At 41.6% G+C, this 23,719-nt stretch overlaps 2 protein-coding genes across 2 annotated transcripts; one reads left to right on the top strand and one right to left on the bottom strand.

The window, feature by feature from the left end:
• The first annotated feature begins 1,469 nt into the window (after positions 1-1,469).
• On the top strand, positions 1,470-8,787 carry LOC306829220 (integral membrane protein 2A-like). The gene is made up of 6 exons (XM_079352164.1): positions 1,470-1,886; positions 2,322-2,459; positions 4,207-4,392; positions 4,552-4,662; positions 6,152-6,296; positions 7,462-8,787. Exons 1-6 carry the CDS (start codon positions 1,815-1,817, stop codon positions 7,554-7,556), a joined length of 747 nt encoding a protein of 248 aa, XP_079208290.1. The 5' UTR covers positions 1,470-1,814; the 3' UTR covers positions 7,557-8,787.
• On the bottom strand, positions 7,859-22,024 carry LOC306829449 (uncharacterized protein). Its single transcript, XM_079352490.1, has 7 exons — positions 21,754-22,024; positions 18,425-18,635; positions 18,168-18,348; positions 17,081-17,997; positions 12,211-12,265; positions 11,310-11,513; positions 7,859-9,895 (listed from the first exon to the last, which is right to left on the bottom strand). The coding sequence occupies exons 2-7, from the start codon at positions 18,607-18,609 to the stop codon at positions 9,053-9,055; spliced, it is 2,385 nt and encodes a 794-aa protein (XP_079208616.1). The 5' UTR covers positions 18,610-18,635; positions 21,754-22,024; the 3' UTR covers positions 7,859-9,052.
• Positions 22,025-23,719: the final 1,695 nt, after the last annotated feature.

The following is a 23,719-nucleotide window of genomic DNA, read 5'->3' on the forward strand; positions in this document are numbered from 1 at the left end:
TAGCATGCGAAGCGTGTGTTTGTGTACACTTGCATGATGTAGTGTGTGTATTTTTATTGCTTTTGCTGGACTGTCGCTGCAGACCACAGGGAAACATTGGCATACGAGAGTTCCATCATACATGCCTGTCACCCACTGTTATGACTCCTGCTCCCTCTGTGTGCCTCTGCACAGAAACATGGGTGTCTTTTTGTGTACGTTTTGCTCTTTTCGGTCTGAGAGGCAAAGAAATTCTACCTGGCAGGCGTGTTGAAAAAAATTGGGATGTAAACTAATTGGACGGCGAGTTTAATCTGCCGTTAATCAGCTCTTTGGAAAACTCACTCAAGCGTCAGACACTGCAGATTGCTCTGCCTCTCTTAGTAACTCTGTCTCGGTGTTATTCCCAGTCATCACTGTTCTCTCCCCCAGGATCAGATTTACTCCCACCTGCCTCCACACTTCTCCCCAAATGTTCCCTTCTCCCTCAGAGTGTGGTCTCCCCCTGGCTCCCTCATCTGCTTTTTTCCCCCTCTTCCTCTGTTGTGTGTGATGCTGAGAAGCTCTCAGGATTAAATTTAAGTCTTTTGTTTATCATCTCAGCTATTACTGTTAATGCTGGCTTTCCCTCTCTCTCTGCTGCGTGTGTATGTGTGTGCGGATCTATATGCATGTGTGGGCAAGCTCTCAGATCAAACACAGCGTAAGACGAGCCTGTAAACAAGCCTTCAGAACCACTTAGGGTATTCAGGGAGAGTCAGTTTCGGTGGGTGCACAGAGGGGGAGTTAGGTACAGAAATCAGCTGCTCTGTTTATGTACCTTTCAGTGGTGATTACCGGTCCAATCCATCTGTTAAACTGAGGAAATATCGTAGCCGTGCAGAGTGTGTGTGTGTGTGCTCGTGTTAGTGAGACTTGGGGATGCATACGGTACAGTTGCAGTGCAGAGGGATGGAGAGATGCCACAAAGTTGCATGGAATTAGAGCGCTGGTGCAGCAGTAAGTGTTTATTTACTCATACATTCAACCTTAACTGAGTAAGGAAAGTGAAAGCAGAGGAAGCAGAGGACCACCACAGACCAGAGGACGGATATGTGTCAGACGTACAGTATAGGCTTGGCACTGACCTGTGTTTCCACACAGTGCAGTGAAGGCTGCGTTCTGTGTGTCAGTGTACCCAGCCTGTAAGAGGAAATTTATTTACAGAGTTTACAGAGTGGAATATTCAACAGAAATGAATGGGCTACTTTATGCACTAAAAATATAAGTTTAATTAAATTAAATATGGCACCGTCAGTGCAGAAGGAATCACGTACTGTACACTGTAAAGCAGGTAAAAGGAGACACGTTTTAGTGAAGGTGCAAACAGTTCAGGTTTTGTGGTAAAAGGTTCAGTCCATGAGTTGATTTCAAACGGGAATGTTTTGAATATTTTAAGTTTGGGTAATTCCCCCACTCAACCGCTAGATGGCGCCAAATCTAAAAACTAAATAGAAAATAAACCAGAGCGAGACACTGAAGACAATAAAAACGCAACGCATGATTAGAGACAACCGAGGTCATTGTTCAACTAGCAGAAGCCGTGAAGAACATTTTCTCAGCCGCCAGGTGTTTATATACGCCGTGTAGCTCGAAATATAATCAGTATTTATAGCTTCTTTCTTTCGGATGTGCTCTTAATCCCCTCCAGCCACCGGAAGCGCGAGATAAAGCCGAGGTTGCAAAGTGCGTCACATCGCGGAGCTGCTGAGAGTTAACGGGACTTGCCGTGCAGCACCGACAGTCTTCCCTTATCTGTTTGCACGAGAAACCAGAGCTGACGTTTTCTATCCGTCATGGTGAAGATCGCTTTTAACTCGGCCCTGGCGCAGAAGGCGCTGGGCAAAGAAGCGGCAGCCGCAGAGAAGGTGAGTGAACGGGCTGTGGTGTGGGAGGAAGCCCGCCGTCCCTTTTTAGTTTAGAAGCAGGCCGCAAGCAAGCGGCTCTGACCCTGGGTTTTATCTGTACCCTTGTATACGGTGTATGGTCGTCAGGGCATTTCTCCTTATTTTTATATTTATGACTTTAAAGGTGGGCAGAGTATTTCTCTGAGAGCCATAACGCACCTGGTGCAGAACACAGTGGGACCGCCCATCTTCTGGACAGTTGTTCTGCAGAGGCCGAAGCCTCAGTGGGATTTCAGATTAGATATATCTTGACACGTTTATGGTTATTTGCAATGTACAACATGTCATGATTCACTGTGTCATTTCTGATAATAATGCATACATGCACGCGCGCGTGTGTGTGCGCGTGTGCGCGCGCGCTTGTGTGTGTGTGTGTTTGTGTTTGTGTATTTACAGGATCCTGAGCTGGCCTCTGCTCCAGCTGGCAGTGAGGGCTCCACAGGTCGCTGTCTGCTCACCCTGCTGGGCATCGCCTTCATCCTCAGTGGGCTTATCGTGGGGGGAGCGTGTCTCTATCGATATTTCACCCCCAAGGTAGTTGTGTGTCTGTATGCGTGTTTGTTGTTGTTTTTTTTGTTACAAATCTTCAGGATGGGCAGTACATTTTATTTGGCTTATTAAGATCTAATAATACAGTATTTCAGACACTATTTATTCCACAGTCATGACTCACTCATGAAAGATTCACGTAAGCTTACAGTTCTCACATTAAAGTCCTCACAGAGAGTCAGAAAAATAGGTTGGAGCATCAATACCGCTGCAATGTTTGTAGATTGATTCTATCTGGGATTAGCTGTCTCTGTTTCACTCTGCGTCTTTACTGTCTCGACACTGTCGTGGTATAAAACACAGACAGCATGTCAGAAATAGTCTTATAAAGGCGCCCTGTCATCAATGTTGAGAGAGACTTTTTACGTTTGTCACCTCTGCGTCCCTTTCATTTCATTTAGATCATGTACGTTTTATTAGCAGTCACAAACTTTCAAAATGTCAAGAAAGCCTTGTTCTGGAGAGTCATTTTGGACATTCCCAACTTCGATTGTGGAAACGCCAAAAAATGTGCACAGTGCTGAACTGAACTGCTTTTTGGAAACGGGGCTTCAGATTAGCTCCTGCTACTTTCTTTCAACTAAGATTCAACCCCAAATGTTTAAGTCCTGTTTTTCTTATCCCAAATGAATCATCTCAGATGTTATTAAGACTCTTTCACTTTGACCATCGACGTGTGGGGGGAGGAGAAATAATACATGACTTTAAAAAAGATCTGTTAAGGCTTCTTTTGACTGCTGAATCGACTCTCTTGCACTGGTGGGACGTTAGAATGCTGACGCTCACTCGCTTCTCCTTTTTTTAAAGGAAGTGCAGACTTCATCATTTCAGCGGTGTTGACTGTAGGAGGATTTTAAAGTCTGCCCACAGGGCTTTCCCCAATGTAAAATGCAGCAATGTCTCATTAAAGAGTTTATGATCAAACAGGAATCATTTATTAAACTTTATTAAACATTCAACATTCTCCTTGCCTGGCGGATTGTGTATAAGTTACCTCTTAATCATCTGACTTGTCGTTGACACAACGCAGACTCTTTGAGGAATAAGTTAGTCATCTTTACATCTGAACACATTTCTCACTCAAATCAATACAGACACTAAAGATTGGACGGAGAATACACACATAGAATTTGGCATGTTTTCTTCTCAGGTGTATTTTCCATTAATTCAACAGGTGCTGAGAAGGCTCACTCCAACAGGATACCCATATAGCCCTGTTTCTACACAATGTCTAAATGACTATGGAGATATGTTATCCTACAAGTTACCCATTAAATGTGATAAGGAACTGATGTTGTTGTTGTTGTCATTAAACAACACACAACTACAGATCTTCAACAAAGGACTGAATTCAATGGAGGACTGAATTCATTTCATGCCCCCTGGTGGTCAAATATTATGTGATTAAGCGTTCAGCTTTTTCAGTGCATCTTTTTTTTTTCCTTTTTAATATTTATTTTGGGCTTTTTCTAGTCTTTACTATAGAGGCTGGTTGTAGTATAGGGTCAGAAGTCAGGGAGAGAGAGTGGGGGAGGACATGCGGGAAAGGAGTCACAGGCTGGACGCAAACCCGGGCCGCGCGCACGAGCCTCAATACGTGGGCGCACTGCTACTGCACCACCAGCGCCCCCTATCAGCACATCTTTTAACTGACAGTTATGTCTGGGCATCAAATGAGTGTTTCTGCTTGTCTTATGTTGTCTCGCTCTGGTCCTGTGTTTGTGTTCTGCAGAGGCTGTATCATGGTGCCATGCAGTTCAATGATGTGTCAGCTGGAGCAGGAGGAGAGAACCAGCCGTACTACCTGCCCCGGGTGGAGGAGGAGGTGGAGATCTCTGACAGCATGGCCGTCATCAGCGTCCCTCCTCCCCGCTTCCGACCTGGAGACCCTGCTTACATCCTCCATGACTTTAATAGGGTAACACTCACAACCTGAATACCACACACACTGTAAGGCTGGTGCACATCTTCGAATGTGCTTTAAATGATTCCCTTGTGTGTGTGTGTGTGTGTGTGTGTGTGTGTGTGTGTGTGTGTGTGTGTGTGTGTGTGTGTGTGTGTGTGTGTGTGCGAGTAGAAACTGACAGCATACCTGGACCTGACCCTGAGGACCTGCTTTGTGATTCCTCTGAACACCTCAGTGGTGCTGCCCCCACAGGACCTCATTGACCTCTTCTCACAGCTGATGGTGAGTCCTGATCGTTTTGTGTCCTCAGGATCAACTCCGATTGGAGAAAAACTGCAGCACTCTTCACTCAAAGCACTGATATCAAAGAATAAATATTACCTGTGTAAATCCAGGAATGTATGAGAAATCCAGGCTCTGTGTTGTAATCCTGTTCAAATCTGCCATGTCCGAAATATGTAGTTCAAAATACCAGCTCCATATCACACTCTAGGAGATCTCTGTTGTAAACACCCTGTTTTTGTTTATTGCTCAAATACTTCCTTCACTGTCTTTAGACGTGACATTTGAAAGATGTTGTTTGTAGAGCAGTCAATTAAATCTCATGAAAGACTTAATGGTTATATCTGTTTTCAGGAACAGCTGTGATCAGAGCTAAATGCTAACATCAACTTGCGTACATAGTCCCAGTGAAAGTGTTCATGTTTTTAGTTAGCTTGTATGGTGTTTGTTTACCATGTTCCCTGTCTTAATTTACTGTGGAAGATGTCAAGCTGCTAAACACTATACAAAGTACTGATGCTGATAAGGATGTCAATTATATAAAGTAACAGTATGTAACACTGACACTCAGTGTTTAAAAATGGTACTGCCAGTCAAATGTAAAACATTACAGAGAGCTCTCTCCCACCCAGCCCCCGTCCTCTCCTAAAGTCAATGTGCACGCAGGTGACCACGTTGCGGACATTGAAGCTTCAGTGTTTAGCCAGCTCTGTATTGGTCTTGAAACATTTATTTGTTCTAACCTCTCTCTGTTTTTTTAAAAGCATCTCTAATATGTATCCTAGTATTACCATGTGTCTGCTCATGCAGCTTATTAGAAACATGAAGGGGCTTTTTCAGAAACACTTTTATCTGAATCAGTTCACGAGCCCGCTTCCATCGCTGAAACGCCTGCTGGTTTGTTATTTTTCTGGCAAACTGAGGGGCCACGGGTAAAACGGCTGTGTGATGGTGCCTTAAACCGCCAACCATCTCTGGTCCAAACAAATACAGACCAATCCTGCAGCTGAATCTAAACCGAGAAGAAGGACGTACTGGCTGCTTCAAAGTCATTTCCACTCTTTAAACCAAAAACAAAAACAGTCATGGACAAAAAAAACTCTAATTTGAGTAATTAAGATATTTTTTTAGTAATTAAGAGGTTTTTAAATTAAAAAATAGGATCTTGTCCACTCGGCAGAGTTTGACTTTTCACAAATCTCTCGATGGACACTGAGAGTTTAAAAAAAAATGTTTTCACAGTCCACGGTTATTACATCATGTCAAGCCTTTGGTGTGTAGTGGGTGATTGTGCAGTCATTTCACAATCACCGTGGATTTCGCGATTCACTGTGACAGTGTTTCACAAAAAGCAGAAGTTGAAGGATGACGTGCTAATTACACACTCTCTCTTTGTTTTCACACTTTGCTGCTGTCATGTTCAGTTGAGCTGTTTTTCAGACAGCGTGGTCAGATCTGTATAAACATCTATTTGTTTGCGTTGTCCCAGTCTGGTTCTTACCGCAGCTACTTGGTGCATGAGGACCTGGTGGTGACGGAGCGTATCGATGATATCAAGCCTTTGGGCTTCTACATTCGCCGGCTGTGTGACGGAAAGGAGACTTACAGGATGCAGCGCCGCTCCAGCCTGCCAGGTGTGGATGAACTGACCAGTATGAAACCGTAATGAAATAAATTCTGAACAAAACTACGCTGAATTCAGCCAAGTTGAGGTTCAGGTACATAAGCTGTTTTCACACATGCACTCCAGATAATATCTAGATAGTTACGTGAGGGATGCTCTGGAGTTTCTCCCGACGTAGCCGTTCAAATATGCTCCTCAAAGCTGGAGACGATCCTGTCACACAGGAGGGGGGGGGGGGGGGCAGATACTCTATGCAGGGTGCAGCAGTAACTGTATATAAACGTCACTCCCCCTCCTAAATGAATATGAAATAAAAAATGCTCGAGGTCTGGCAGGAGAAACTCCGGGTGAAGTCTGAGTGAAAAATCGGACTCCCGTTTGCGTTCACATACACGGCTCCTTTTTCTGTGAGAGAAAAGGTTTACACTAAACATCTCTTATTTTACTTTAACTTTGTATTTGTAAAGGGACCATGTCAAATATTAAACATAAATGTTGCCATTTAATTTATTGCACCAGAGTTAGCTTAGAGCTATATATGAGTGATAATCCAAATTCAGATTCTCTAGTTAAAGTGACTATAAGGCTGAGGTTAATAACTCCCAGGTTGTGATATCAGGGATGCTCATGTTCTTCCCCTTCTCTCAGCTTTGCATGGATGGGTACAAGATTTGTATTTTTAGGCAAGCCCACATCTCCTTTGTAATGAAGCATGATTGTGGACTTCTGTTCTGTATTGATATGCAAACATTGAAGATAACCTGTAATACAGTTTAGTTTCAGTCTGTTAGTGGTGAGATTAGTCAGATAAGTGAGCAGGCAGTTGAACCTTATATGAAATGTAAATGTCATGTAACGTCAGGATCATTCAGAGGGCAGCTCATTGGCCCACCCCCCTCTCTTCTACTTCATTCATCCTATAGCACTGATACGAACCCAAAACATGTTGTCGATGCCAAATCACACACAGAATGGACCAATCAGAGTGCCAGTCACAATACAGTCAGTCCCAGCATTAATTTCACATGCGCTGTGATCTTTTTTATAATTTCATTCTTGACTTATTTGCACACAGGTCTGAGAAAACGCCAGTAATACGCTCTGCAAACATCCCTTTAACATCTCCAGCTCATATGTGTGTGTGTGTGTGTGTGTGTGTTCTTTGTGTTTGTCAGGTGGGGGGATCCACAAGCGTTCTGCCGACGAATGTTTCACCATCCACCACTTCGAAAACAAGTTTGTGACTGAAACCAGGATCTGCAAGGCTTGATGGGAATGCACAAGTGTAGGTCAGAAAGCAAATAAGAGAGTGTGAGTGACCAGACAGACCGACTGAGAGTAGGAGGCAATCCTGAAGCAGAAAACAACTTTTAGCAGAAACTTACTTTTGTATAGAACACTTAACTCCAGTTTTTCGCTCCCCTGCTTTAATCCCAGTGATGAAGTGAATTTCCTGACATTGTCATATAGCAAAACCCTTTCTGCTGCACTTTCCTGAAGCTGAATAAATCATAGATCTCTTGCTCAAATACTCACTAGTTAGTCTCGTGCTGATAACCAGTGTTAGCCTGCTTTCTAAGGAGTTAATATCCGTCTTATTTGTTATTTCTCTTTCTGTTTTGTTGCTGTAGCTTCCTTCTTATTATTGTTACTGTAATACAACATCCAGTCACCTCCAGACGAGGGTTATTACTCCTACTACTGAATATCCTATAGAGACTGACGTGTGTCAGCCTACTGTTCTGATCTGCTGTATGTTACATTGTGATATAGCACCAGTCACCCTGGAAATGTTTGGTACAGTTTAGTTACAGTACTCGTGTAACATTGTAGTCAGTGTCATTGATGGGTGGAACTAACCCACAGCTCACCGTCTCCATTTTGGTAGACTTTTCCCAGAGTGCCCTGCTGCTCCCAAAGGCTCTCTGCTGTCCTACTGTGATGTTTCTTTTATTAATGATGTCAAACCTGATGGTGAACAGTCCAGCACCCTATATGACCAGTGTTTGTGTTTGTGTAGTTGACTTTATATTGACAATAGACTTGAAGGATCAAGACGAGAAGGGAATAAGCTAAATTTTGAGAATTTTTATATTGATGAATTTGTTGTCCGACAACATGAACGTGAGGCTACCTGAAATAAATATATCTTCATACAAGAGGCGTTAAGTTTTGCAGCTAAGTAAAAGTTTTTACAGGAAGTTTAATGCATAAGATACTCCAATACATCTGTACACCTGATTTGAAGAAGAAAAAAAAACTCTGAAAAATGGAAGTGTGAAAAATGGCCTTTTGCCAAATAACTCCTTTTCAGCGGTTTCCAACACGCTGCCCGCACAGAAAGACAATCAGACAGGAAGTGTGCTTGTTTTAAAAAAAAGGGTAAGTGTCTGAGCTTTTTTTTAACAATACTCAAATGTGATTAAATCCAACATTGTCCAGCGACTGAAATGAATTTCACTTTTGTCATGAAATAAAGTTACATTTCTTTACCTACTGAATCGTCCTGCTTTTTAAAGCTATTTTAATGTCTTTTTTGAGTTCCTGATATTTGGAGATGTTGGCACAGATGGAAAGTTCATCCTTTAAACTGTGACAGCTCAGTCTTCACTTGGCAAGGTCCTGCCGATTTAGAAAGAGCTGACACATGAAATATAAATAATCACATATTTACAGTACATGTTCATTATTCTTTCCTAGTCTTAAGGAGTGCATGGCTTTCATCCCAGGATGTAGTGGTTGAGATTCAACATTTAGAGAGACGGTCTAGTCCTCCTCCTGGTCCTCTCCTCCTGTTATACAGGACAGGCGCCTGAAAGCCATGCTCTCTGGTATCTCCGGCTTGCTTAGTCGCCTCCTGAATTCATCAGTGGTGAAATAGTACATGAGTGGGTCCAGGCTACAGTTCACGCTGGCCAGGCAGAGAGCGACAGGGTGACATCGAAGGATCAGTTTCCTGAGGGTGCAGCTGCTGAGGGCGTTTGATTTGGCCAGGAAGTCCAGGGGCATGGTGACATGGTAAGGAGCAAAGCACAATAGGAAGACCAAAGCACAGCTTAACACCATCCGTAACGCCCTCCGCTTCTCCCCTCTATCAGAAATGGCCTCTGTTGTTGACTCTCGAAGGCTGCCAGCTGTCAGACAGGTGCAAGCTAACACCAGGATGAGAGGGACGATGAAACCCAGCAGCTCTGCGAGGATCAGGAGGAGCCAGGCTGCTGGAATACTGACAGGCCTCATGGGCAGCTCTGAGAAACAAACCATGTCAGGCCCGGTGAGGGTGCGAGTGGCCTCTGAGGTGAGGACCTGGTCATTTGACTTATTGATTGAGACACCACTGGGGTTTCTCAGCAGAGGAAAGGGCAGGCAGCCGAGGCAGACTAACAGCCAGCCGAGGGCACAGATGACCCAGTCTCCTTTCCGCCTGGATGAGTTGTACGTCAGCGGACGCATGATCAGCTCACAGCGACGAACACTGATACACACCAGGAAGTAGACAGAGGCGTACATGTTGACGTACTTCAGATAGAAGCAGATCATGCAGAGAGGATGACCGAAGGGCCAGGTGTTCTTCAGGTAATAGTAGATCCGCAGAGGCAGAGAGAGCACCTGAGGAGACACACAAGTATAGTGTGATGATTTGTACTCATTTTGCCAAATTGCTTTATAGATGCACGTTTAGTTTTCACTTATTTGCAAAGACAATGAGGGACCTTCTTGGCTAACTGTGGGATTAAGTAAGATCGATGCCAACTTTAGGCGATGGCAAATGCAGACATTAAATGCTCCTGGTCTGTTTACATGTTAAATATAAGATTTACTTTCAAGCCTTGAATCTGTTGCAGTATGACTTGAAACTCAAGGAGCTGGTGTCCTTAAATGTTTTTAAATCTCAAATGAAAGAGCTGGAAGCAGATTCTAAAGGATGTCCGTGCTCTTAGCTTGACGGCTTAAACTACCAACTCCGAGGTTTGACTCACAGATCACGGTTCTCTTTTAATACAAAATGTAGTGTTTTGTAAATTGTACTTCGTCTGTCTTTGTGTCTGTGACTTTGTGTTTGTGCTGCTGACTGTCTCGGTCAGGTCTGACACAGAAAAGAGGTTCTTCATCTCAATGGGACAAACCTGGTTAAATAAATAAACAAGTAATCAATGTAGTAGTTTACAGTGAATGTAATCAGATCATCTGAACGACCGACGTGTGACCAATTTTCAAGGCATCATCTTATCCCCTGTTAAATGCTTAGATGTAGATGTTTATAGAGAGGGGAGATGGATATCATTTTATTTATAGAGAGGGGAGATGGATATCATTTTATTTATAGAGAGGGGAGATGGATATCATTTCATCGGCTGAACAATAGCTTGTCTGTACTTTCTTGCATGTGGTAGATGCTCACTTATCACGGCCTTTAAAAGTGAGAAACTGTGGCCATTGAATGGTCAAATCAGTTTCAGTTTGGGGATGTTGTTTCCAAAAAAATAAACACCAAGATAACTAAAACTAAATAAACATGATCTCTCTTTAACAAGCAGTATTTACTAACAGGGATATTAAAGGGTTTGTCACCTTCAACCAAATCCTATATGACAGAGAAAATACAAACGTTTGAACGTACTTTTGAATTGTGAATACCTGATTATCATAATATGTACATTTTACACCAGTCTTTTATTCCTTTATTAATTAATGTTTACTTAGACTTGTTCTCTAAAATGTGCTCATGAAGACCACAAGATGTGACTCAAAGTTCAGACAGAATAAGGTCACTTTGCTTCTTTGGTCAAACTGATGTCAAAACTACATTTTAAATCTACATAACATCCACAGTTGTGTATTCATGTTAAAACACAGATTTTAACAGACAATGTCAAAGGCAGGGTTGGTAATTTCTGAGTCTGATGAGTGATATCCCAGAGGGCTGTAGCTGGGTTGTCCGGGCCAGTTGAGAGCGTCTGATTAGAATTGCAAATGGCGGCCAAGTGTGAAATACTTAAAAATATGGGAAAGTGTTTCTTACCTGCAGCAGGTCAGCCACAGCCAGGTTCAACATGAACACCACAGCCTTCTTGGTTTCTCGGACATAAGCCCTGAACACCCAGATGGCAAGGACGTTACCCAGCAGGCCTGGTGCTAAGATCACACTGTACACCACTGCATACACATAGTGCTGGTACTCTCGGAGATCTTCTTCGCTTTCACAGCTGTTGTTGCCTACGTTCATCTTAAGTGAAGGTCCAGTTAACTGTTAACACAAGCTGCCCAGTAAACCAACAGGAAGCTTGTATCAGGAAAGCAGCGTGGAGCCTGGTGATGAATGTGTGTTAGGATCCATCCTGTTTTTTATGGAGAGGAGGACTTCATGCTTCTTTGAGTGAAGTTGTAGTTGGTGTTTTCAAACTGCTTTCATTTGCAGCATCATTGCATGAAACCTGGTAGAGGAGAAAATAAGAGGTCATCTGAAAAGCATTGCCCTGCCTCGTGCACGCTAGGTAAATAAAGCAGGTATGATTAGTAAACAAAAACTTTTGCAACTGTGACTTAGCTTCTGGTGACGCCTTTTGCATGTTGGACAGATAGCTATCTGGTATTGAGAAAGATGTTTCCTCAATCAGACAAAGATGTTATTGAATACACACACACCATGGCTTTAGCTGGTTATATCATGTTTACACAGTGCATAGCATCAAGCATTATTGGTGTGATTGGAACTCGTGTGGTGCCATTTACAGTAAAAATGCAAACCCACATAGACGCTGACGTGCACCATTCACAGTAACACCTCCAGCTGCAGGGCGGACTGTGACAAGTCAATGTGAAACGCCTAAGAGCAAAGCCTAAGTAAAACTTGCATGGGTTTTTTGTCATGGTAAAGACGGCGTGTGGTTAGCAGATCAGACTAAGTCAACCTGATCTCACACGTGAGCAACAACTGTGTCCTCTGTGGTCAATTTAAACTTTCTAAAGAAGTGACGCCTGTCACACATTTCCAGAAGCACAAAACACAAAAATGATTCCTAATGACGTTTTAAGATCTTTGTCAACCTTTGGCTGTGATGTACTTCCACTATAAAGTTTGACTTTAAATGGATAAAGCAAAGTCTGCAGCTAAATGTTGCAGCTTGTCCTCGTGATGCGTCTCCTGCTGTTAACATCCTATGTACATCCAAACAAAGCATAATAACCCCCCAGAGATGAATCATTTTGGATTCAGCTCTGTCTGTTTTATCATGTGATTTCACTTGTACTTAACTGACTCTAAATCATGGTGCAGAGAAAAGAGAATTAGTTTGTTACAGTATCGTACAGTAACATTATTTAAAGGGATACTTCACCCATTTACATGAAGCTGTGGATCATTAGAAACATGGTAGTAGTGTTGAATGGTTGTGAGTCCAGCCCTCATTTTGCCCTGAGACGAGAAAAATGTGTTTTTCTTTGTTTGAAAGTTTTCTTCATGTGATGCAAAAAGCGTCATATTGCATCACATGAAGAAAACTTCCAACACTACTACCATGTTTCTAATGATCCACAGCTTCATGTAAATGGGTGAAGTATCCCTTTAAAGATGAGACGTGCAAACTGATCACTTGATTTATCACTTCGTTCACACTTCAAAACAAGAGAAGACTTCATGTGGGAAAGTGTACAGAAGAATCATGTTATTTAGTGAGTAGTTTTCTGTTTTTAACCACCATTGATCATCTTAATGAGATGTGTAAAGGTGCTTTATCAGCACTAGTGTCTTCATACTGTAGGGTGTCATGTCATGTCTTTGCCATCAGTGTTGACTGACAGTGAAATAAAAAGTATTCAGAACTTCAACATTTGAGGAAGTGTAACAAGAAACAAGTGAAACATTGTGACATAAATATCCCTTATAATGCACTTCTGTTTAAATTCTGATTGCACATATTCAGGATGTGTGAACATGATAATTGAGTATGTGGTTATTTCTGATGTGTGTGGGAATCGACATTCACCAGACTAAATATAAATAACATTGAATATTTATTCATATACTGGAAGACACTCTCTTTTCTGCTGTTTCCTCTTATCAGAAGTAAAAAATAGATAAAATGAAAGTAACAGTGCAACAATAATAAACACTTTGTAACGGGTAAAATGTCTCCTGAAGTAAAACTTCAAATTAATGTCAGTAACATTAACTGAAAAAAATAAAGTAAAAGCCTTTTATTCAATATAAAAGACATTCAGATTGTTAGCACTCATTCACTAGCCAGGAGTATTTCACTACTAGGGACCCAAGTGCCTCATACACTTCATTTCTTCATGGTTTCTAATTAAAGGCAAAAAAAGATACTGTACAATGAATCTAAATTTCTTTGGTATTTTTTTAGGATTGGATTTTAAAATCTTTATTGTCCCTGAGGAGCAATTTGGTTTGCTAAAGAGGTCCATACACCACTATATTCTTTACACCATACAAAACAGCACAGCGACATATAACACATAACTACCATGTAAACACTAAGTACCACAAAGTCCAACAGTACATAGTAAACATGCTGCTGAACTGCTGAAGAGACAAACAGGTATCTAGTATCTAATCTCTGTTAGTCAGTTAAAAATAGTTTTTTTTTGTTTTTTTTGTTACTCTGACTCTAGTTGTGTAACTGATGTTGTTAAACCTGCAGAGACATTCCTGCAGATTCACAGGTGTTGTCTTCATTTTGTTGCCATGTCAGTGGACTTGGTGCACAGCAATTTCAGAAATTCTAGATTTTCTTTAGATCAGCCTACGAGGTCTGAACTCTGCATGCAGAGTTTTGTTATCACGAGTCGTCCCAACTGGACACCTCATTGTTTAGATGATGCCACAAACCTAAAATGATAATGCATCAACAGATTGTTATGTGTTTTTAATGTGAAATTTTAATCCAACAAAGTGACCTGTACCTACAGCTGCAAAACAAAACAAGGCCATTGCAAGTTCAGGCAGGGACACTGTTTCTCATTCATCTGGTTAGTTAATGCTTAATGATTAATTTATATTACGCTCTCCCAATCCCTCTCTGTAACTCTCTGTTCTTCCATGCTTCTCTGACCAGATGACACCACATTTACTCTTTTGAGTATTAGACTAACCAGACGTTGCCATGACCTTAATTAACCAATCGTGCTGTTGATGTCGAACTTTAAATCTGCTCCCCTCTTTGCTGCCGTCAGGATGACATTTGAGTGTAAATTGCCTCCACACCACCAATCCATCTCATCCCTGTCTGAGTTGAATTTTCAGATGTCCACCCCTCTTCACAGCCTGCATACTCATCAGCACTAGTGTCCTCATACTGTAGGGTGTAATCATATCTTGAACTGAAGACATCCCGATTGGGTCCATTTTTAAAAGACTTCATTAATATCTGCCCATAATAAAATCCTTCCTGGTTGAATTGTTTGTTTATAATTAGAAGGGTTTGACACAATAAACGTAGGCCTTTCAGGCAATTTCCTGAATCTGCTATCTCGTCATTATAAAACTGTTCATGTCAAACATCTGTATGTAAAGTTGAATTTTAAACCATTGCAATCGGATTTGCAGCTATCTCCCAGCCAACTGCTACATTAAATGTTTAATTGCAATGATTGGTTGCACTTCTTTCCATTTGACACCCATTGCCCATTGTTTGTTTTTTTGAGAAAGTGTCTGGTGAAGCAAGGAATGTGCATATTTAATTACAGCTTTCTCACGATTGTGCAAAAAACAACAAGAGGCACTTTTGTATAAGCTACGAAGGGGTTTTTCTTTTCACCACAGGACTCTGGCCTTTGCATTTTTGCCAGCACTAGAGACCAATCTCCTGGAGAAATGTCAGTCCCTGGACTTGTTTTGAACCTGTGACCCACATGTGTGATTAACAGGTCAGTGACTCGCTCATTTCTCTCACAGTATGTTTCTGTTTCCTCTTATTTAATCTTTAAAGGCATCTTAAGGATGATCAATTACAGTTTTATTATTTAATTTTGGCAGTAGTAATACGTGTAAAATGATCATCTTAATTTTTATTTAACAGAAACATGACTCTATATGGATCTACTCAAGTGCCCTCCGCCAGGATTTGGAAAGCAAAATATGAATAACTTTTGTTTAAAAAAAATAGATGCGTCCCTGCTTCATGATTCATCAGTTTTAGTCCTCCAATCTTGTCAATGGAAACAAATCACTGAAACTGATTCATCTCTCTGTGGGTTGTTGGAGTGCTACACTTTTTTCCACACGATGGCTGGCCTCGTGTATGACATATAATATCAGTACCTGGCACCCAGGTCCCACAAACAATGTCATAAACCCATCTCAGACCCTTTACATTAAGTCACGGGTAGAAGAATTCAAAGTCACTCTCACACTGGTCAACAGAAACGTATTAACAGTCTCAACATAACAGACATTCCTCATGTTGGAGACACGCTCCCCAGTGAGGCATGACTCCACACTGAAAGCATCCAGCTAACACAGACTCTCACACACAAATACTCTCTGAGTTCTCAAAATAAACAAGTTGAAGAGTTATTTTCTCACCTCTGTCATCAAACTTCATACTGTCTCCACCAAAAAGCAGAAGAGTGAAGCATCAGCCAACACGCGCGCCATCCACCTTCTTCTCCCCCTCTAATGCCTTTCACTGTCTCTGCCCACCACCTTCTTTTCCCCCCTCACTTATTTTCTCTTCTTCTATCCCTCTTATACAATTTCAGTCTTTTCTGATCTTATCTGCTGTGTATCTGGTTTTTTATTTCTTTCTGTGTTCTCTGTCTTTCTCTCTGTGTGTCTCAGCTGTTCTGGGGGTTTTGCCACACATGGCTTCCTGTGAGTGTGTGGGGGTGTGGTTTATACTGTAAGAATTTTTGACACTTTGACTTCTGCCATTATTGCCATTTTCCCTGGTCGACGCATTCTTTCTGCCATTTATTTAAGTGCGACTAACATTTTTGTTCTGTTGATTGACATAAAAACATTGTTAAAGATCGGACCAGTGGTCAATACTTCTGAAAACAGAAAAGTTTCTCCCCCTTTTCTAAAATGCTTTTGGTTTCATTTCATCACACATTTCACGATACACTATTTAGGTCACTAATAAAACTATCAAACTCATGTTGGATAGACCGAGATAAGAAATGAGAATATTGTCGTGTGCTTCAGATATCTCTGCCCAGAGTTGGCGGGCGAGCCTCAGTGTTGGCTAAGACTTCAGTGAAACAGATGCCAGAGTAGGTGGTAGGAGGAACCAAAAACTGCCAGCGCGTGGCAGTTATGTTTTCCAGAGTTTACAACCTCAGCTAACTGTCTTTAACCACAATACGTAGCAACAGGAAGTACAAAAAAATGAGTTGGCACCTGCTGTCATTCGCTATGAAATCAACAACTTCATAGTGCTGAAACTTTAGATACACAATAGTGACTGACATAAAGAAGCCGGATAAAACAAAAGGCATTGACTTTGCTTTTATTACCATACAGTACAATTAAGATGCACCAACATGCAGGTTGAACATTAATGACATAGCTTATTCAAATATGTAACATCACTGAAGATAAACAACAGGCCACAGCTTATTTACATTTGGCATCGATGAATGATGATATCCATACACATATTGGGTTTTCAGCCCCTGACTAAAGAAATCATATTTCCAGACGTATGTCCTCTCAGAGCGTCTTTAGGTTGTTTTCAAGCCCTTTAGATCAGTTTTTGTCCACACAGCTGTGACGTGACATCACATTGTACCGCTTGAATCAGGCAGTGGCGACAATTGGCTTTCATTTGCTACTCCCTGTCTGAGCAGCTACTCTCCATGCTCGTCATTCTGTGCTGGGCAGGTCGCTTGGGTTTGGAGCTGATGGGTGAGGAGAGGAGCGAGGAGGTGAAGGAAGAGGTTCGCCTGGTTAGATGCGATCTGAACTCAGCTGTTAGAAAATAATAAAGCAAGGGGTTGAGGCAGCAGCTCAGGCTTGCCAGGCAAAGAGACAGTGGGTGGAACTTAAGCACAGCTAGCCTTGTAGCACAGTGCGTCACGATGCCCTGTGAGACCATCAGGTAGAGGAGGAAGTTGATGTGGTAGGGGGCAAAGCAGAATAAGAAGAGGGCAGAGCAGCTCAGCACCATCCGTAAAGCACGCCGCTTCTCACCGCGTGTCAGCTTTTCATCACATTTATCTGCATGATTGTTGGACAGGACTGAACTGAGACGGCTGCGTCCCGAGAAACTGGATGTGGTCGAGCATAGCTGATTCTGGGATTGTCTTTGGTTGAGGGACCGGGCGATGCGGAGGGAGCAGTAACTGATGCAGGTCAAAGGGATCAGGAAACCAAACAGCTCAGCAAGAGCCATCATGGACAGAGAGAGAGTGAGGGACAGGCGGCGCATGGGCAAGTCCTTGAAACAGCCCTCTGTGGTTGAACCGTGACAGGATGTGCTGTTGGTTTTATTCAAAGATTGGGCATACATCTTTGTGTAAGCTACTGGATGTTGAGTAGTGATGCCCAGAGAAGAGGACTTGTCATAGCCTGTATCTGTGTTGTTGCCAGGACTGGTGCTGCTGCTGCTCCGCATCAAAATGAAAGGTGAGCAGGCCAAACTGACAAACAACCACACTGCTATGCTGATCAAAAGGTCATAGCGCCGTCTCCACCGGCGAGCAGCGAACGGGTTAAGCAGAAAGACGCATCTCTGCACACTGATACACACCTGGGAACAGAAAAATATTAACATGAAAATCATTCATCTGCTCAAGAGCCACAGGAAGTCAATATATTTTTGAGATCTGTGAAGGCAAAGAGATTCAAGTCAAATCACTTCTTGTTACTTCCAAAGAAAACATAGACATTTGACACCTTGACACTCCACTGCCTGCTTACCAGGAACACTATCGCTGCATACATGTTGAGGTATTTCAGGTAGAAGCAGAACAAGCAGGCGCCTCGTCCAAAGGGCCAAGCGTGTGTGAAGTAATAATGAATCCTGAGAGGCAGGGAGAGGATATGAGCCAGGTCTGCTAATGCCAGATTTATCATGAAGATCACTGCCTTGGTCTTCTTACTGTGGAGCAACATGCACAAGAGTTAGCTGTGAGCAGAATGTCTTGTAGATGTCACACGTTTGTGTTTACATGTACCTAATATGTCTGCAGAGGACCCAGAGAGCGGTGGTGTTGAGCAGCAGACCCGGGATGAAAAGAATCAGGTAGAAGTATGTGTACATCTGATCCATGCTCTGCTCCCAGCTGGTCATATTGTGGCCACATTGTGAAGAAATGTTGGATAGGGACTCTTCACACAGTCCAGATGTATTCTGAGTCATTTCAGTTACTCAGACAGCCATAACACCTGATGAAGAAAGAGGAAAGATGAATATGCCAAATGGTAAAAGGACTTTTCTTCTCGTCTTGACTACTCAAAGGGTTTCACACATTCACACACAGGTGGCAGAGGTTCTTATGTAAAGTGACCAGAAGAAACTAATCCAGTGATACACATTTATACACTTTCGACGACGCAGAAGGAGCAACTTGGGGTTAAGAGTCTTTCCCAAGGACACATCGGACATGTTGCTGCAGGAGCTGGGGATCGAACCCCAAACCTTCCAAGAGACTACCAACTACCACTGTACCAAAGCCTCCCCTATATCTCCTTGATACATTTCCAACGAGACTGCTTTAAGATAACTTTTCCATCGTTAGCCATTAGTCAAGCTCAGTCTGTCTTAATTAACAGGCTCATATGCTTATATATAGTAGATCATACATATTCTGCAGTTATTGGAATTAAACTCTGTTAATAAAAATCATAGCCTCAGCCAATTATAGATATATAATTACCTAACCTTCTGATCATTTTATTTACAATTGTTCTATAATATAAAAGAGACATAAACAATACACATGAGCACCAAGCAACATAAGAAAGATTATTGGAGCATATTTAGATTGATTAAAGATGACAAAACAAACAACAAGAGAAGGAACCTCCTGAAAAAAAAAAAATATTAAAACAAAAAGCTGAACAAAACATGCACAGAAAGGTACAGATCCACTTGAATCATCAGTGAGCATACTAGAAATGTTCGAGTTTGAACAGATTATAGAGAACACAGCAGCTAATATTATAATTTTTACACTCAAGTCTTATCAAGCAATGTCAGAAAGCGATGTCCCACCTTCATAACTAGTTTCGTCTGCACCCTTTTTTGCATTTCAATAAGCCACCTTTTGAAACATGTGGGTGTTGAAACTTCCTGTTCAGATGCAGCCATAACTGCACTAAGAGCCTGTTCTTGATGTGAGAGAGGAGGGGGCTTGTCCCGGGAGAGCAGCCACATGTTGGACATACACAAAGGCTCCTGACAGAAAGTTTGTTTTATATTAGTTATGAACACCAAAGAAAGATCTCACCCCAGCAATGCATTAGGACTGGACAATGTCAGAACAAACGCCATAATTAACCTTCTGCAGTACCTCACATGTTACACAAGGGGGAGACTGATATCTTAATTAGTTTAGAAAAAGCTCAGAAATATCCTGAGCCAATAAAACAGCTCTTTAAACTGGACAAACCCTACTCCCACAATTCATCCAACACTGGAACGCCTCATTCTTCAGCACAGCCGTCCTTCAGAGGACGGGCATTCACATAGACAAAAATGTAACCACACCTTTGTTACAAAGATCCTCCGTTTGGAAGCAGTTGCCAATCAGTAGTTAGGTCTTTTACAAGCTGTTAAATGGTAAATAGACGTGCTTCTCTGTCACACAACATGTGACATTTAGCTATTCTCTCCACATTAACACACTGATGATAGAGGCCTTTTATTATAGCACTACTAGTGATGTAGTATGAAGTCTGAAGTTCATTTACCATTTAATATGAACTTATCTCATTCATACACGTCCACGCGCCGCTGGCTAAGCTGCAGGAGCAATTACGTGTGCAGCATGTGGCCAAAGACACTTGGACATGTGGGCGGAGGAGCTGAAGGTCGAACTCTTCAACCTCAAGTGAAGATTTTAGTCAGCAGCATTAACTGTGCTTTGTTGTCATGTAACATTGCAATATTTACATTTCTAATGAAAAGGCCAGGTTATTCTAGTTGGCTAAAAAAATTAAGAATGACAATTTGGCTGTAGTTCTGTTTTTTCAAACTGTTGACAACAAATAATATTTGTTTCTTCAAATGCTATAATGTCTAAACTTTTAATTATGTGGAAGCCATAACAAGAGATGTTTTCAATTTCAAACTGTCCAATAACACAATGACAGTAAAGTGAAAATTATATAAATATTGGGAGATGCAGAAAACCACTGTCGGGGGAGTTCTGCCAATTTGGTTTCTGTTTCGTCATAACAATTATTATTACCTATCTAAGTGGTTTTATACAATCCAACAAGTTTATAGTTTTACCTGCAAATGAATAACTGCTCCATATTATACTGTGGAGCATAGTCCTGGGGGAGAAAGGTCGTCCTGAGTCCAGGTGGACTGTGGAGCTGGATGTAATAAAAGCAAACCATCAGGCTCCTTTGTGTCAAGCAGCGGTTACATTTCTCATATTCAAAAAGCCACTCTGAAAGTCTTACTTCTGAACAAAATATGAATATGAAACCTGTCACAGGAAATGTGCAGCAACATATATGACAACATTGCGTCATCATCGCTTGCATGCATCATTTTCATCCTAGCTTCTCTCTGTGTAGGTATAAAAGTGTTTGTCCATGCAATGCAGAGTCATCAGATTTATCAAACCAGAGAAAGTGTAAATAATCAAAGATGCTTCTGTGTGAACAAAGATTGCAGCAGGAAATGTGTGGAAGTAAGACGGAGCACTTTTTATCTGCTTATCACGTCAACATCGCCCTTCCTCCTGCCATCAAGATGAAGCCACACCCTTCCTCTGCCGGCCCCAAAGGGAGAACAGAGAACAAGTGGCAGTTTCTTGCTGCCTTGCTGTTATTTACTCCGACTCCTATTGGCAGATGGATTCACAGTCTGCTTCAGTCATCCAATAGGTGCCCTCCTATTACCTGTACAGTTGAGCTGTACAACAGTATAACACTTAAGTTTGAGGAAGTACTTACAAACTACAAGTTAGTAAGGAAGTTATGAGATTAATTTGTTGAATTGAATATGTTTGTCATTTAAACAGTTAATGTCTGTGTATTACGAGTCAGCCCTAAGATCACTCAGTTGTTTCAAAAGTTGTATCAGATAATTTTGAAAAATTGTTGTCATTAAAAATGAAAATAACTTTGAACATGTTTCCCCATTTGAATCAAGCAGTGCCTGTTGAGCACACAAACATGTATTTTGATGGTAGATTTCAAGTGACAGACTCTTTAAAAAGAAACTTGCTATGATCAGCAAAATTAGAAACATGACTTTGACCACAAATGTTCAGACGAATAACAGAAGTGTGACCGCCTGTCAGACAGTTCTCTCTATGTATTTTACCTTAAGTTTCTTTGTCTTCTCCCTATATGATCAGCACGGATGTGAAGAGGTCAGTGACCATCAGCAACCACATGCTCCAGCGGCTTCACGCGTCAATGTAAACAGCAGACTGACGTACAGGCACTCTCTCTCCTCCTCGAGCTCTTCAGCAGAAAACAAGTTCAATGGCAAATCTTCACGTCACTTTAGCAGCATAGAAAAAATGCGGTCGGTCGGTGCATTTGCAAAAAAAAAAAAAAAGAGCACTGACTTGCTAATGATACAGGCTTGGTTTTGGTGTTGCACAAGTTGTGAGCTGATCTCAGGCTCTGAGTTTTTTATATACTGTAGGTATGATGATAAGGGGAAGGGGAAGCACTGCCCTCATTGCATGTGAGTGTGTGTCTACAGTTTGCGACGTCATTAAGTCTCAGGCAAAACCACCACCACAGTATTGGGCACATCTGGGTGACTCTGTTGTTAAGAAAACAAATGCACCTAGAAGTAAATACATGAATTGAATAGAAGAAAGAAAGAAATGTAGTAGATCCTTTAGTCTAACTTGCAGATGTCTAAAGGTGATTTATTTAGCCTATACAGGCATAATGTTTACAACTGCACTCCCATTGTATTTTAATCTTAACTTGCTCTTGCAGTGTTATTGTGACACAAATAGGTGTCCACCTGCTTCCACTGTCTGATGCTGCACTTCCTATTTTAAGTTGTTGCACATGTGAACCTTTTCAGTAAGTCTTTCAAATGAAAAAAATGTCTCATGCCTCTGAACTGCAAGGTCTCAGTGCAGCAATATGATAATGTGTGTTTTCTCCATCCTGTTAGTTTCACACCGGTGAGAACATGAAGTCACACTAAGAGAAAATTTATAAATGTATTTCTGGTAAAGCAAGGCACAGCAGGGAGGCTAAATGTTGCTTCCTGTGCTGCTACAACATGGTTTCAAATTAAACAAAGGTTGAGCCCCAACACTAAGTATAGAATATTAAGTATACAAACCACCAGAGGTCAGTATAGGCCAATATTCATGGTTTACAGAGCTGCAGTATGCAGCCGGTCTTCCTGCTACAATATGGAGGCAGATTGTTTCTTTAAAAACACATTTTAAGAGTCAAGTGCCTTCTGTTGCAACACATTCTTGACATGATCCACTCAACAGGCGACATCCGTCTCTTGCACATTTTTAACACTCCCACTCTTAGTTCCAGCTCTACAGTATCTTAACAGTCCTCCTCTCTGAGACCCTTGACCCCAAATCCCTGAATCCATCTACTGTTGTCTCTCTGTCTCTGCTGCTGGGTGCACCGGATTACATTAATCCCTTTTCTGGATTTTTTTCTCTCTCTCTCTCTCTCCTCGTAGTACTTATAACAGTGCAGCAAGAAATAAGGTTTGCTTTATTCCCAGGTATATCCATTAATCTCTTACTTTGCATGACATTATGAGAAAACAGATAAACCGTTTTTAAAAACATTTTGCTCAAGACCCAAAAACCTGGGATAGTTCCCCTCTCTAGCAGCAGCTTGTCAAATACAAGCAGTTATAGACAACATTGCTGCTACACAATAATAGACACAGAACCATCACTGTCAAAGGCTAGAAGTAGTCACAGACCTGCTAACGTTAAATGGTCAACAAAGTTCTCTGAGCTTCTTACCATGTTATCTTTACTTTCCTTTAAAGGCTTTAACCCCATGATGCCTAAATTTGTTTCCAAGTATTAAAACATTTTTTTACGTGTTTCTTCTTTTAAGTATATGCTAAATTAAGTTGAGAACGTTTATTTGAAAACAGCACATAAATAGATATTACATAAAAATGCACATCAAATGGATGTTGTTCCATTTCCGATTGGTCCTATGACAAACGAATGCGTGCAAAAGGTTCCTAGGTATCAACCAGCCGTGGAGGAATATGGACGCTATTTTGGCTGCATTGGGAGCGCAAGCGGTTTGATGCAAATTCGCGACAA

This window comes from Symphodus melops (genome assembly GCF_947650265.1).
Source record: "Symphodus melops genome assembly, chromosome: 9".
Lineage (NCBI taxonomy): Eukaryota > Metazoa > Chordata > Actinopteri > Labriformes > Labridae > Symphodus > Symphodus melops.